Here is a 17,154-nt window from a genome sequence, read left to right on the forward strand (position 1 = left end):
AAAGAATAATAAAGGCACCTCAACTTTTCTTCATTTATGTAGGACAGTCTTATAATATGCATCCAGATATCCTCCAATCACACAAGCTGAAAATTGTTCCACTTTACTGCAGTTCTGTAACCATATGGGAACCAATCCTGTCTGTGTTCTGTGCACATCTAAAATTCCTGCTGAATGACCTGCCGTGGGAACGAGTTACCAGTGACCCAGGGCTGCGGCGGAAGGAGGGTGCAGGTAGGGGGGGAGAGAGCCCAGGGCTGGGGCGGCAGGAGGTGTGTGTGTGGGGCAATGGTGGGGGGGAATGAGGGAGCCCAGAGCTGGGGTGGCAGGGGGTGTGGGTGGGGGGGAAGAGCCCAGGGCTGGGGCAGCAAAGAGCCCAGGGCTGGGACGGGGGGCAGCCAAAATTTTTTTTGCTTGGGGCGGCAAAAAATCTAGAGCCGGCCCTGCCTGCCACTCCCATTGGCCGAAGTTCCCAGCAAATGGGAGCTGTGGAATCAGCGTTCGGGGCGGGGGTAGCGCACGGAGACCCCCTGCCCACTCACCTCCCCCCCCAGGGGCCGCAGGGATGTGCTGGCTGCTTCCAGGAGTGGCGTGGAGCCAGGGTAGGCAGGGAGCCTGCCTTAGCTCTGCTGCGCCGCCAGACTTTTAGCACCTAAAATCTCCTGGTTTGGTTTCAATAGCCTCTGGGAGATAGAACCTGATTCCGGGAGACTCCCAGCGAAATTGGGAGGGTTGGCAACCCTAGCTGATCAGCAGGGCCAGCAGCCCCAGACATGATTCCATCCTGTCCCTGCTCCTCCCCCTCCCTCCCAGTGCCTCCTGCATGCTGGGAAACAGCTGGGCCTGCGGAGGGACTCCAGGGGGTTGCGGACCCCAGTTTGAGAAACACTGCTGTAGAGAACTAATTTTCTGCTTTAGCGTCTCATTGGAAATGATAGGAAAGCAAAAATGTGTATAGACTCCCTTATTTTGCAATGAAAACAATGTTTTAAAATTGATATAAATAGACCGAATTTCTACTCTCAGTTACATCTGTGCCACCCCAGTGAAGTCAGTGGATTTGCATGAACGCTTCTTGGGATGAAGCTGGATCAAGGTTCCTTAGACTGTTATCATTCTTTGTTTCAAGAAAAAATATTTTAATGATTACCCCAGGGGACTAGAAAAAATATATGTTTTTCCTTGGTGTTGGAGACAGCTGCAGAGAACACCGTAGGTGCCTACCTTGGTATGAAGGACACTGTAGGTGCCTACCTTGGTATGAAGCAAGGCACCTGTCTCAACACGATTTTTCTCTATATCCTTCTCCCAGTGAATTCTGATTTTTTCCAGTATGTCATCCAGGCCAGTTCCAATAGGAGCTTCCAGTTCTTCCAGCTGTGATCCAGCAAGCTGATTGTATAACATCTTCACATCCTGAAAAAAACATACATATAAGAAAAAGGGTCAGCGGTCAGTTCCAGTTTTAGGGGATACTAAGGAGCACTTATGGTGCAATTTAGTTGTCTCGGTGTGATGCAAACACATCCACAAAGCCATTATTTAAACTTTAGCTCTTGTTGGGGCTATTGCAAGCTTCTTAAAAGATCTGATTCTCCATTACCTTGCACCTTTTGTGGTCATTTACACGTTTGCAAAGTGAATGCAGTGTGTGTGTAAAACACTGTCATTCTGTTTTGGTAGTGTGCACAGGAGTAAATGACTGTATAAGGTGCAAGGCAGTGGAGAAGCAGGCCCATTGTCTAGAGGCCCGTTGTCTATCCTGCTCTCTGGAGGGGATATTCCAACTAATCAATTCTTTCATATGATTTCCTATGTCTGGTGTGTTACAGGCACCTTTAGGATCCTTCCCAAGAGTATAGCACAGCCCCCAACTGAAACCTGTCTCTGTATAAGCATGTGTGTGTGTGTGTATGTATGTATAAATATGCTGTCTCAGCTCAGAGGATCTGCATGCTTCTTGGATGTGAGGCTGGGATATAAAAGGAATAAAACTTCCTGGAAAAGTGTTTGTTCATCACTGCTTGAGAAAAACTATTTAGATGGCTGGTAACAGGCCCATTATTTAACATACATTTTCTGCAGGCCAAATTCAGGCCAACTCTTTTACAAATGCTTGTACAAATATTTTTGAGCACTGTCATTTGTATAGGCACAAAAACAAATGAGGTTTGCACATGTAGGCCTGAATTATAGTCCCTTTTACACCACCCTATTTACATATACCATTTCCATATACTGCTAGAATAGCGTAAAGGGGCCTGATAATTGGCCTGTAAACAATATCACCTACAAGTGATGACAGTGCTGAGAATATATGTGGGCGAGGGTATGTAAAAATGTACATGCAAAAATGGAGGCTGAGTTGAGGTCCCTTTAAAAATGTGCCCCTTTGATATAATCATTCTGTTCAACAGTTTCCTGTGATGGCATTTCCATGTGAAGATCAAGTACTTATTCTGGGTTCTATTGTGACCTGTCTTATGTGCCTGCACTGGTAAATAATGGAGCATATGTCACAACCTTACTCCTCTGCATGAGCTACCCACATTGCCATTCTGGGTACAGAAGGAGAACAGTTGCTGCAGAGCCACTACTCCCTCCTAGGGCTGTTGATTAATCGCAGTTAACTCACACGATTAACTCAAAAAAATTAATCATGATTAAAAAAATGAATTGCGATTAATCACCATTTTAATTGCACTGTTAAACAATATTGTATTACATATTAAATATTATAATTGTATTAAATAATTGAAATGTATGAATTTTTTTGCATTTTCAAATATATTGATTTCAATTACAACACAGAGTACAAAGTGTACAGTGCTCACTTTATAGTATTATTTTTTATTACAAATATTTGCACTGTAAAAAGATAAAAGAAATAGTATTTTTCAATTCACCTCATACAAGTACTGTAGTGCAATCTCTTTACTGTGAAAGTGCAACTTACAAAGGAAGATTTTTTTTCTGTTAACTAACTGCACTCAAAAACAAAACAAAGTAAAACTTTAGAGCCTACAAGTAAACTCAGTCCTACTTCTTGTTCAGCCAATTGCTCAGACAAACAAGTTTGTTTACATTTACTGGGAGATAATGCTGCCCGCTTCTTGTTTACAATGTCACCTGAAAGTGAGAACAGGCATTCGCATGGCACTTTTATAGCCGGCATTGCAAGATATTTACATGCCAGATGTGCTACAGATTCCTTTGTCCCTTCATGCTTCAACCACCAATGCAGAGGACATGCGTCCATGCTGATGATGGGTTCTGCTCAATAACGATCCAAAGCAGTTTGGACTGACGCATGTTCATTTTCATCATCTGAGTCAGATGCCACCAGCAGAAGGTTGATTTTCTTTTTTGGTGATTCAGGTTCTGTAATTTCCGCATCAGAGTGTTGCTCTTTTAAGACTTCTGAAAGCATGCTCCACACCTCATCCTCTCAGATTTTGGAAGGCACTTCAGATTCTTAAACCTTGGGTCAAGTGCTGTAGCTATCTTTAGAAATCTCACATTGGTATCTTCTTTGCTTTTTGTCAAATCTGCAGTGAAAGTGTTCTTAAAACGAACAACATGCTGGGTCATCATCCGATACATGAAGTATAACATGAAGTATATGGCAGAATGCGGGTAAAACAGAGCAGGAGACATACAGTTCTTCCCCAAGGAGTTCAGTCACTAATTTAATTAACACATTATTTTTTTAATGAACGTCATCAGCATGGAAGCATGTCCTCTGGAATGGTGGCCGTAGCATGAAGGGGCATTACGAATGTTCAGCATATCTGGCACGTAAATATCTTGCAATGCCGGCTACAAAAGTGCCATGCAAACGCCTGTTCTCACTTTCAGACGACATTGTAAATAAGAAGCTGGCAGCATTATCTCCCAGTAAATGTAAATGAACTTGTTTTTCTCAGCGACTGGCTGAACAAGAAGTAGGACTGAGTGAACTTGTAGGCTCTAAAGTTTTACTTTGTTTTGTTTTTGAGTGCAGTTATTTTTTGTACATAATTCTACATTTGTAAGTTCAACTTTCATGATAAAGAGATTGCACTATGGTACTTGTAGATTAATTGAAAATACTATTTCTTTTTACAGTGCAAATATTTGTAATAATTATAAAGTGAGCACTGTACACTTTGTATTCTGTGTTGTAATTGAAATCAATATATTTGAAAATGTAGAAAACATCCACAAATATTTAAATAAATGGTATTCTATTATTGTTTAACAGTGCGATTAATCATGATTAATTTTTTTTAACTGCTTGACAGCCCTACTCCCTTCCCTTCCCACCACAGTAGATGGGGAGGAGGCAGACAGAGTCGGAGTGGGTGGAGCCTTGGTTTGGCACAGCTGTGCCAGTGTGGATGGGGAAGCAATCTACAATTAGGTATAGGGCTGGTCCAGCTTACTTCCCCAGTGGAACAAGGAGAATGCAAGTACTGAATTCTGACTCTCTTGAGTCACAGTTTGCTCCCTGTTCTGTTCCCTGGGCAGCACAACTATGCACTGCCCTTAAATGGGCCTTGTGGTAACTCTGCAATTTGTCTTCTGTCATTCATAGAATCATAGAATATCAGGGTTAGAAGGGACCTCAGGAGGTCCTCTAGTCCAACCCCCTGCTCAAAGCAGGACCAATTCCCAACTAAATCATCCCAGCCAGGGCTTTGTCAAGCCTGACCTTAAAAACCTCTAAGGAAGGAGATTCCACCACCTCCCTAGGTAACCCATTCCAGTGCTTCACCACCCTCCTAGTGAAAAAGTTTTTCCTAATATCCAACCTAAACCTCCCCAACTGCAACTTGAGGCCATTACTCCTTGTTCTGTCATCAGGTACCACTGAGAACAGTCTAGATCCATCCTCTTTGGAACCCCCTTTCAGGTAGTTGAAAGCAGCTATCAAATCCCCCCTCATTCTTCTCTTCTGCAGACTAAACAATCCCAGTTCCCTCAGCCTCTCCTCATAAGTCATGTGCTCCAGCCCCCTAATCATTTTTGTTGCCCTCCGCTGGACTCTTTCCAATTTTTCCACATCCTTCTTGTAGTGTGGGGCCCAAAACTGGACACAGTACTCCAGATGAGGCCTCACCAATGCCGAATAGAGGGGAATGATCACGTCCCTCCATCTGCTGGCAATGCCCCTACTTATACAGCCCAAAATGCCGTTAGCCTTCTTGGCAACAAGGGCACACTGTTGATTCATATCCAGCTTCTTGTCCACTGTAACCCCTAGGTCCTTTTCTGCAGAACTGCTTCCTAGCCATTCGGTCCCTAGTCTGTAACAGTGCATGGGATTCTTCCGTCCTAAGTGCAGGACTCTACACATGTCCTTGTTGAACCTCATCAGGTTGCTTTTGGCCCAATCCTCTAATTTGTTTAGGTCCCTCTGTAGCCTGTCCCTACCCTCCAGCGTATCTACCACTCCTCCCAGTTTAGTGTCATCTGCAAACTTGCTGAGAGTGCAGTCCACACCATCCTCCAGATCATTAATGAAGATATTTAACAAAACCGACCCCTGGGGCACTCCACTTGAAACCGGCTGCCAACTAGACATGGAGCCGTTGATCACTACCCGTTGAGCCCGACGATCTAGCCAGCTTTCTATCCACCTTATATTGAGGGTGCTTACTTGGGGTTAGATGCTGAAGCCTTTACTAGTATGACTAATCTTCACTAATGCAATTCCTGCTTAAGTCAGTGAATAAGGATTGAAAAATTAGGCCTGTGGGTAGTCTATTTTCTCATGTCATTTTGACTTCTTTCAATGATTTGTTGCTCAGAACAGAAGGAGAAATTAAAAGTCTTGGGAATGGAGTGGCTTGCTAAGTATGGCACATTTAATGTAAAGTAATTTAAGTATGTTATTTCAGAAGTTTGATGGTTTAAAGATTCCATGGGGTCAGATTCTTCTCTCAGTGGAATTTACTTTGGTGTGAGTGAGAGGAGAATCAGGCCTCAGAGCACTAAGGATTTACACCTAATGAAGGTCCAGCCTCATAAATCATCTTGTGTGTTTGTCATGTTCAGTGTCACATGGAGTGAATATAGCTCAGCTATCATAGAATCATAGAATATCAGGGTTGGAAGGGACCTCAGGAGGTCACCTAGTCCAACCCCCTGCTCAAAGCATGACCAACCCCCAACTAAATCCCCAAATCTCTAAATGGCCCCCTCAATGATTGAACTCACAACCCTGGGTTTAGCAGGCCAATGCTCAAACCAGTGAGCTATCCCTCTCCCCATGTTATATTTATCAGATGTCAAAAATGTGGCAAGTTGTATGTGGATAACTTTAATTAGGACTAGAAAGGTGAGAGGTCTGTAAGCTAACAAAAGAGAGAGAGAAATAAGAACAATTTGCAGATAGATAATTATCATTTATACTTGACAGAATTAGCTTTTTCGCTTCTGGTTAGGATAGTGTCATATTGACCTGACTTAAACAGACACATACTACCTATGCATTGCACCCAGTCTTGACTTACTTCTTCATGATTCTTTGACAGCAGACCTAATTCTTCTTTCATGCTTTCTATCTGACGCTCCAGATCCATTTTAGTTAAATTAGCATCATCAATCACTTTATATAGGGAATTAATTTCATCTTCCACTGCCTTTCTGAATGGCTGTTCATTTTCATATCTGCACAGAAAAATGTAGTAAGCATATGCGTTCAAACTTGCATTTTGTAAATGATAGTGTAGTAACCCTGGCCCCAGCATCAGCACCTGCTGTAGTTTTAAGTTAGAGGTACTATTAGGGCTAGGGTGACCATACATCCCATTTTGACCATGACAGTCCCTTTTTTAAGCCCTGTCCTGGCCGTCCTGACTTTATTGGCAAAAGTGGCAAGTTGGCAAGAGAAAATGGGGCAAATGCCCACTTTTGTGGGAAAAAAAGCAGGGTTTGAAGGAATGTGCGAGGGAGCACCAGCCCTGCGCAGGGGGTAGGCAGTGCTTGGGCAAGCAGCAACGCCAGCCCTGCTTGGGAAGCGGGGGAGCAGAGCTTGGGCGAGCAACACCAGCCCTGTGCAGGGAAGTGGGGGAGCTCGGGCGACTGGCACAGGCCAGCCCTGCGCAGCCTGGGGGGGAACCTCTGTTAGCCCCAGGTGGCGTCCCGTTTTCCCTTTGGGAAATATGGTCATCCTAATTAGGGCCTGCAGCTTGTGATGCAGCAGTGTGGAATGCTGTCCTGGGAGGGGAACAGCCAATGTGAAAGTAGCTTGAGCCTGGGAGGGTATCGGATGACTAGGAAGGAAAGGCAGTTGGAAAAAACTGTTAGAAAGAAGGAGGAAAGGAGAAGGATCTAGGTGCTGAGTTAGTGGATAAACCTGAGCTGGAGTAGGAGATGAGGTGATAAAATAAAAGAAGGACAGGAGAATAAAAGTAAGGGAGTGAAAAGGAAAGAAGGAAAATAGGAAAGCTTTCAGGTCAGGAGAAGCAGAAAAAATTAGAACTGGGCATATTAGCAGATCCTATTAGAGAAGGGAAGTAGGGGGAAATAAAATCTGCAGACGTACTGGAGAGAAACTATCAAGGGAAAAGAACTGAAAAAAATATATAATTGGTGAAAAAGGGAATTGATCAAAAAGTTGTGTTAGATGAAAATAGATTCTCAAAACAGTAAATGAGAAGCTCAACCACAAAGGACCTAAAGTAAATGAACAGAGAGAATGACTGAACATCTATTGAAGGAATGCAATTCGAAGGCATCTAATGGCCAAGTGAGAGCTACTAGGTGAAGAAACCCTGCTTGTGGATAAACTTGATGAACAGAGGTACAGCCATAGGATCATTGAATCTAAGAGTTTGGCTACACTTGCAAGTTAGAGCGCATTAAATCAGCCCCGGGCGCCCTAACTCCTGAGGTGTCCACACTGGCAATGCACTTAGAATGCCTGGACTCCAGGGCTGGAGTGCCCCTGGTAATCCTAGGAGCGCCGCCAGCTTTTCTGCCGCCCTAGGCGGCGGAAGGTCCCGCCCCGAAATGCCGCCCCCCACAGAGGCAGTGGAAGGTCCTGCCGCCGAAATACCGCCGCAGTCGCCGCCCCCCAAATTGTAGCGCCCTAGGCGACCGCCTAGGTCACCTAATGGGTTGCGCCAGCCCTGGGTAATCCACCTCCACGAAAAGCATAGAGCTTGCTGCGCCCTGGCTGAAATGCCAGGGTGTCAGTGTGGATGACATGTTGCATTACTGCGCTGTGATTGGCCTCCGGAAACGTCCCATAATCCCTTGAAGTAAAGTGGCCACTTTGGTCATTGTTTTGAACTCTGCTGCAGGCATGCGGATATCCCCTTTCAAAGCTCTGTTTCTGACAGCCGGCATGCTTGTCTGCTCGGGGACACAAAGCAAACCATTACTGTGGAATGCTGCTGCTGCAGAGGCTGGCATTTGTGCGTGTGTGTGAGAGAGAGGCGGAGGTGGGGGCTGGTGTCAGGGTTTCCCCCTGCCACTGTCTGAACTTACAAGACAGCATGTTGACACTCTCTGCCCCCCAAAGCACACTGTCTCTCCCCCCACATACACACAACACACTCCCTGTCACACTCCACCCCGCCATTTGAAAAGCATGCTGCAGCTACTTGCACACTGGGATAGCTACCACAATGCACTCTGTGACGTTGCAAGAGCTGCTAATGTGGACATGCTACTGCGCTTGCAGCTGACAGTGTGAACACGCAGCAGCGCTTTCCCTGCTGCTGTCTCCGAGGGCTGGTTTACCTCCTGGCACTCGACATCTTAAAATAACATAAGTCGGTCAGGGGATAACTCAGGAGAAAGGACAGCTGGTGGTGGGGCCCAACAGCCACTCGCGCCAACACCACTGACCATGCCATATTTCTTTGGAGTGCCTTGGTTATCTAAATTTTCTAGATACAGTTATGGGAGTAATGTTTCATTTGGAGAATTTAAAACAATGCTACAGTAATGTTTTGACTGCATGGAGAAAACAGAGATTCTGATTGGGCAATTAGTGGGTACAGCTAAAAAAGAAGTGAGTACATGGCTGAAAAATGAAAAAGGGATTATAGAACAAATAGTCAGAAGATTAGGCTGTATGTTTGACGCTCGTACCTTGTCAGAACTGAAATAGAGTTTCTTCCCCAGGGTACAAACTCCAACAGAAAGTCTAAGGGTATGTCTTCACTACCGGCCAGATCGGCGGGCAGCGATCGATCCAGCAGGGATCGATTTATCGCGTCTAAACATGATAAATCGATCCCTGAGCACTCTCCCATCGACTTCTGTACTACAGCTTGGCGAGAGGCTCAGGCAGAGTCGACGGGGGAGCGGCAGCCATCAACTCACCACAGTGAAGACACCACAGTAAGTCGATCTAAGTACGTCAACTTCAGCTACATTATTCACGTAGCTGAAATTGCATAACATAGATCGAGATTTCCCCCCCCCCCCCCCCCCCCCCCAGTGTAGACCAGGCCTAAGGTAGTACACATTAGGATTACAGGAGGTTTTACAAGCAATAGAAAAGTTAGAATCTCACGAAGCCCAAGATACTAATAACATGCTGACAGACAAGTTCATTGAGGGGTTATATGATGTTATATATGGAATTAACATTATAGTTAAGACAGAATCTGGAAACTTCCATCCTAGACTTTAAGAAGAGGCTATAAAACTTATGAGAGGTAATGGACAAGTCAGGGTAGTTATGGTATAGCCACAGTATGGCTACAAATATGCTGTTGCCTTGCAGTCTGAAAATGCTAGTCAGTGTGTGGTGCAGGCTGGCCAAAAGTCAGAGGATGGTAATTCTGGGACAGAAGATACTTTTTTGGAGAACATTTAAGAGGGGTATAGAGGGAAATTCAAGAGATGAGACTGGATTTGAAGCAGGAAGTCTTGGCACCTAGAGAATACAGATGCAGGCCACAGTGAGTTGAGATGCTCATAACACAGCCAATAGTTGATTATGATGGCAATCCTATTTGCAGGAGATGCAGTAAGGTGGGACATATAGAAAGGAGGTACATGACTAAAAATACTAATGCTGTGGCTTTAAGCAGAAGGTTGTGGATTGGGGGTCGGATCTTGGAGGGACAAGAGTATAGACCTGAACAACATTGGAGGGCAGGAAAATGCTATAGGAAAATGCCTGCCTGTTTGTTTGAGATTAATGGGAGAGAAATGTGGGCCTTGCTGGATACCAGATCACAAGTTATCACATTAGAGCCAACATTTCATGAAATATTAGGCTCAAAATTGTTTATTGACTACTAAGTACAGGGTTGGTACCTGGAAATTGTTTGGCTATCCCATGTGTTGGCTACATGGAAGCTGAAATTAGAAGTAGGACTATTAAATATCTCAATCGGGGTATTTTTGTTAGTGATGTCAACAGTGAATGCTTACCACCAACACTCATAGGTATGAATCTACTGCAACATTGTTACGAGGAGCTGCTGCAGGTACTAAAGGATCAGGAGCAACTCTCCATTCAAAAAAAGAAAGTCTGGCAGAATACTTTTAGACATATAAGAAATTATAAAACTTTTTATAATCAATATGGGGAAAGTGAGAATAAAAGAGACGCTTCCCATCAAGCTGCACCCAAATATAGAAACCATTTTAATTTGTAAAACAAAAATGGGTTGACAGGGATATATTGCTTTACCTTGCTGAGGTAAAGAAGGGAATCCTACAATAACTGCAAAAATGTTTTAACGGGGGGAAAGGATTAGTACCAGCTGTGACTCTGAATTATGGGGGCCAGACCTATGACATTATATAGAAGTCAGGTGATTTCTGACTGGGCTGTGCCAGTTATGCTAGTTCAGAAAAAAACATGGGAGACTGTGCTTTTGTGTAGGTTCATTAAAAGTTGAACCAGGTCACCCATAAGGATGCCTATACCTTATCTAGAATTGAAGATTACTTAACAGCATTAAAGTCAGCACTTTTTTTTTTTTTCTACTATTGATTTAGCTAGTGGTATTGGCAAATTCCAGAAGATCAAGGGAAAAAGTGCCTTTGTGACACTCTGGGAGGATGTATTAGGGGAGACTTAGGACTGGAAGGGCTGTCCGTGTCAACCTGCAAAGGTGAGAGCCAGGGTGAGACCTTGTGTTTGTAGGCTAGCTACTCGTGTCAGGGATCTGAACCACAGCTGCACGGCACAAAGGCCTCCAAGATTACAGGGGAGATGGGCACAGAACCCCTTACTGGTCTAAGTAGTCCCCAAAATGTCACACCATCATGTTAATTACTGGTATGTACCAGATAGATAAGCACAGAAGATGTCTCTCACCCATACTATTTCTTTATACACTTCAAAACCATTGTCAGGTCAATCATCATGCCTTGCTTTATTAAAAGGCAAATTATGTCAAGACACTAATTAGCAGTTTGAGAAACAGCATTGTCTAGTGGGTAGAGTTCTGGAATGGGAATTGGGAGACCTGTGTTCTTTTCCTGGATCTGACATTCTCATACTAAACGAGCTTGGGTGGCTTTTCCTTTCTGTATCTCTGTTTCCCCATCTATAAAATGGGGATAGTAATGTGCACCCACCTCTGCAAGGTGCCGTGAGAACTAAGGATGGAAAACACTATATGAGCTCCAAGTATTATTATTACTGTTTATTATTAAACATATTGGGGGAAGGCTTGGTTTGTTGTTCCTTGGGATATAATCTACCTTTAAGGGCAAATCCCAGTCATGTTGAAGCAAATGGAAAGTTTGCCACTGACTTTGGACTTAAAACTACCCTGTCACCAGCACAGGCCTTATTCACACAAACTGCCTATTATTCTTATTATTTTTCTTTTAAAAATATCATAACATATAATGTTCCTGCAAGCATCTCTAATTTGGCCATTGCTTTATAATGCAAATGAAAAAATCAGGTGGCAACTGCTTATTTGGTTGAGGCTGTGTGTGTTGAACAACTGTTGTGCCAGTAAAAAACATGCTATTAAAGCAAAATGCCTGGCTGTAAAATACAGCTGATTTTTCCCTACAAGCTCAATGGGGATTTTTTTTTTTTTTTTTTTTTTTTTTTTTGGTATATTGCTTTGTTTGTCTATATTACTGTAGGTTGTTCCTTTCTCATTCTAATCTTTTGTTCTAAATTATGGCAATGGCATTGGCCTGGTCATGTGAAAAGTCTCTTGTTCAATGGACAGATTGTCGGGTTTGGGATGCTGCAGCATTGAACCCAACCAGTTTGGCGGCTGGACTCTCTGATACAGGTGTGAACAGAGCCAACTTCATAAACAATTTCTACACTCCTCCCTTGGTGAGCTGCCTTCTTTGCCTGGAATTCAGTAGCTTTGGAAACAGGTGGATGACCCCAGTGAGAGGTAGTAGAGATTTTAATATCCGTTGCTCTGATTCAGTGAAAACAAAGAAAATGTTATGTGTTGTATATTTAAATTGCTAGTGAAAGTCAGCTGGCAATTTTTTTTACTACTTAGATTATGAAATTGACAGACTGCATTTGAAAGAGTAGTATTAGCAGCTCAAAGCTTTGTCTTTCTGACAGAAACATTAAAGAGAAGGCCAAGAACACAATGTATATTTTGATGTTATTAAATGTAACTGTTAAAGAGAGATGAATTTAAGAAAAGATCAAAATCATTGAAGGGTGAAGATAAACTAGTGTGAAATACATATGGAGTATAAAGATCTGATCTTGCAAACCCTTGCTTACGTAAACAGTTCTAATATGAATAAGGGTTAGAAGAATCAGGCCTAATATGATGTAGTAGAAGTGGTAGTAAGTGCAATTCAAAGGGACACTATCAATTTAAGATCATACTGAAAACCAGTTGTTTTTTTTACTTTGCGCCACCCCTACCCCCCCTTACCCATGTCCGCACCCCCCAGGAGTTAGGCCGGGAGTGGGACCGTGGCTCTGGGAAGGGGGGATGCGGACGGGGTAAGGGTGATGAGGCTGGGGCCATAGCTGAGGGTGGGAGCGGAGCCTCAGCCAGGGCCCGCGGGCATGGGGCTGGCAGCTGGGGCCCGCGGGGCTGGGGCCAGGAGTGGAGCTGGGTGGTGCTCCCTCCCTACCCCCCCGTGGGGGCACGCCTGGGCCCCAGCCTCTCCCTCCCCGAATGTTCCCCTGCACCCCCCAAGGGGGGCGCATCCCACAGTTTTACCTCAGCTGTAAAAAGACATCTACCAGTGATACAAACGGTAACTTAGACTTTGAAAACTGTAAGAATTTTTAAAAGTACAATTTGCCACTATTTATGCTCTTCTTTTACTCTTTTCATTACTCTCATCATGGACAATGAAAATCAGTAGTCACTTTCATTTTTGTATATAGGCATTGCACTGAGGCTCATTGTGCTACAATGTTTGTATTTCTTGTTTCACTTGATGTTTTAAAAAAACCATAAACATATTTCCATAGGAATTGGGTTTTATAAAAGTTTGTTTTTATAAAATTAAAATTTTGAGCCAGATTTGAGTTGTGTCCCTTTAGCAAGAGCCCTAGGTCTTTATATCAGTGAGAGCCCAGAAATAACTTTGCCAGTAAATTTCTGACTACTGGAAATATTTAAAGTCGCACTATTTCAAAATAATAATAATATGTTGCTCTCAAAACACCTATCTGAGGATCTCAAAATTCATTACAACCTTAATTTAGTTACACAATACGACCATGAGATAAGGTCACAGGGTGTCCAAGGTCAAAAAGCGAGTCAGATCCCAATGCTAACCACTAGACACATTTTCTCTCTAATATGGACATTCCATTTTAATATTCAATATGGTAAGTATATGTTTGTTCAAAGAAATCACCCATATTGTTGCCTTAAGAAAGGTACCTGTCTTTAAAATCTTCAGCACAGGCTTGAATGTTCTCCATCTGTAACATAAGACGTGCATTTTCGAGGACTGCATCACCTACCTAGAATAATGACACAACAGAGTTAGAGCAATTAACTATATTAAATATGTGTATATTGCAAGCCTATGCATAATTTTAGATTCTGAAAGCAATTTAACCTTTGGCCTAGAGCTACTCAAATTATTCCATGAACGTGACACCTATTTGTTCACAAATTCTCCACAAACAGGGTGTAATTTTTCTTAATTTCTTCATTGTTCACAATTGTTCTACAACTAGTTGTGTAAACAAATTGTAGCTTCTCATTTGCAAACTGATCACCATGGGTGAAGTTCACTGCTATGCAGAGGACCTAGCACAAGGCCTATGCATAACTTAAGTTCTACTTAAATCCAGTGTAGAAAGTATAAGTAGGACATAAGTGGTATATGGACCTTGTGCTGGGCCCTCTGCACAGTAGTGAATTTCACCCAGTGAATATTTGCTATTCATGCCATATGACTGCCTAAATCCTATCATGTTTCAGTTCCCTAATTGTGTGGCATGGCTTCATAAACAGGAGTCTTTTTCTCTTTTCACACAATCTATCCATGAACATCTGTGACTGTTAGACAAAACTACTTTGTGACTGGAAAGAGCTTTTCAAACTGGCCAAGAGAGTAATTGCAGTACAAATCCTTCTTTTGGCTATTAATCATAATGTTTTGCTTTCCACATGTTCTTTGTGAATAAAAACACCCAAATGTTTGCAAATAAAAGGGGTTGTGAATTCCAGGAAAGAGCTCAGTTCTGCAACACTGACTCACATAGAGTAGTACCTTACTCTCAAAATACTTTCGATATATGGCAAGAAACTACTCAACATGAGCAAGAGAGGCACAAATAGCCCTAAGTGAACAGGCGGGTGTAATTCTCAAGAATGTTCAAAAATATTTTGTTCTACTCACCCAGTGCTACTTATGGAACACAGAATTAAAAATAAATCCAGAATGAGTCTTTAGCTTTGCTTTTAATGAAAAATAAATATGCTCGCAAACAAATGACTATAATAACTCTCTAACTTTTGCATAATATTTAGAGTATGGTACATAAAAGTTTGAGCTGAATTAAAATACTCTAAATTCTGGATATTTTTGTTACCATAGGGTTGAGTGTTATAAATGTCGGGGCTTTCTGTATAGCAGCCAACTAAATGCAACGAATGTGGGTGGGACTTGATAGGCAATTAAACCAGATGTTAATGCTCAGGAGTTCTTACACACCAGCTAACACATATCCTCTGGGTAGGTGTTTTATTACCCTTATCCTAAGACATTTTAGAAACTCATAACCTTTGAGTTAATGACAAACAAACCTTAGGCATGACCAAAAGGTGTTGGGCAGAAGCTAGATAAATAAGCAGCTGGAGAATAAACTATCCTGCACTGTCCCCTGGGCTAACACATTCAAACCTTGACAAATCCACAATGTAATGTTAATTCCATCAAAATGTAAAACACTTTTAGATTACAAAATTAGAGTCACTGGAGACTAAAGTTGATCTACTTACTTACGCATTTTTCTGGCCAGAGGATTTAGGTGGGAACTGTGGGAAAGTGGCTGAAGCATGTGGGTAGGGGCTGCTTCTGACCACTATAAAGTTAAGCACATTAAAAACCCATTCACATCCTCCATCACCACTCGACCCCTTGTCTTCTCTTCCCTACTCTTCAGCAATCTAGCCTCACTTCCACAGGCCTTACACCCTTCCCTCTAAACAGTCAATCTGTCTACATTAATGAGCAGTTCACTGAAGACTGGCAGAGTGGCAAGAAGAATCTCAGGGGTTTGGTGACATGGTTTTGCACCTCTGGCAGCAGCTGGAGCCTCTGTCTCCCCGCCCAGAACTCAGGCTCTACTTCTGAAAGGGGAGGGGGAGATGGAGGGACACGTGGCAGCAGTGTGGAGGAAGGGTCTGACACACACAGACAAATGTCCTAGGGAGTCCTATTACATTGTCCATGATCCAGGGGGTGAATAAGGAGTAGAGCTCAGCCTAGCCTGTTTCTCATCACTAGTGCTGCATCTTTGGCAATAGCTAGAATTTCTCCCCATCTGGGACACCTACTCTGTCATATACCATCATGCTTTGGGGGGTTGTTTTTCATTTTAAGAATTTTGGACTACATTTTAATTACATTTGAATTTTGATTGTAGCCATAAAACAGATAAATACTGCAAAACATTTTTCTTGAATTTTAAATGAATTAATGTTTGCCATAGGGGAGTCCTTTTATGCTCTGCAGACGGCCCTGCAATCAAATTTTCATTGCAACGTTGCACAGATTTGTGCAGAAACCAATTTTTTTCTTACTCATCCGGTGTACATGGTTAAAATAATTTGTCAAGTATTTTAGAAAAAGAAATAAATTTGAGGAAATTGTGCACATTGTACAACCAAAACAAGACTGCATTAATCAAACTATGCATTGCAAGTTATTTACTATGCTCTATTAATCACCAAAACATAAGGAGCCAAATTGAAACCTAGTGTAAGAGGGTGAAAATCCTTTGACTCCAGTGAAATTGCACCTGTTTATGTCAGGTGTGAATGTGGCCCAGAAAATGCAAAATTAAGGATCTCAACCTATTTATAACTTTCAGCATTCTGCTTTGCCACCCTGAAGAGCATAAACCAAGTAGTGTCAACTTTTGTTTAGAAGCACTGGCTAAATTCAATAGGTCAAATTCTGGCCACAGTTAAACCCATGCAATCCATTGATTTCAATGGCAGTGAGGCAAAACTTCAGTGGGGTTGCAAATGAAAGCAAAGTTTGACCTGAAATATCTAGTCGTTTTGCTTTAATTATCCACCTCAACATGGGTTCAAACTCTGCAGAGTCCACAAGTGAAATATGCTTGGTGGTCTTATCCAAGGCCCTGATCCTCAAAGGTATGTGGGCATCTAACTCCCATTGATTTCAGTGGAAGTTAGGAGACTAAATAACTTTTTGACCATCTGGGCCCAAGTCCCTAAAGAATGTTTGAGCACATGAAAAAGCCACTTCTCTGTGTGGCATGGGTATCAGTCTGCTCTTAGGAAGAGGCTAATCCAAGTCTTTCAGTTGACTTCAATAAAAGTAGGAAAGTTGGATCAGGCACTAAAATAGCAATGGCGTTGCAGGTCAGGAGTGAGGAGCAGGTGCACATGTGTGTGGGGAACCTGGCACAATTATGATTTTAAGTTTCTTACTCTCATATGTATCAAATTCATCCAAAAATAATAATAAAAAAATCACTGGTATTTTACCAGAAATGCAGTTCTGAATCCGCTATCATGTCAG

The 17,154-nt window shown here is 42.6% G+C and overlaps 1 protein-coding gene across 1 annotated transcript in view; it reads right to left on the reverse strand.

The window, feature by feature from the left end:
• The window catches only part of BFSP2 (beaded filament structural protein 2), a 36,156-nt gene that overhangs the window by 8,371 nt on the left and 10,631 nt on the right, over positions 1-17,154 (reverse strand). The window contains exons 2-4 of the mRNA XM_065398409.1: positions 13,809-13,891; positions 6,498-6,654; positions 1,255-1,416 (exon numbers count right to left, since the gene is read on the reverse strand). Of these exons, the coding sequence (XP_065254481.1) occupies positions 1,255-1,416; positions 6,498-6,654; positions 13,809-13,891 (402 nt within the window). The remainder of the gene's footprint in view (positions 1-1,254; positions 1,417-6,497; positions 6,655-13,808; positions 13,892-17,154) is intronic.

The sequence above is a fragment of the Emys orbicularis genome, chromosome 2 (genome assembly GCF_028017835.1).
Source record: "Emys orbicularis isolate rEmyOrb1 chromosome 2, rEmyOrb1.hap1, whole genome shotgun sequence".
NCBI lineage: Eukaryota > Metazoa > Chordata > Testudines > Emydidae > Emys > Emys orbicularis.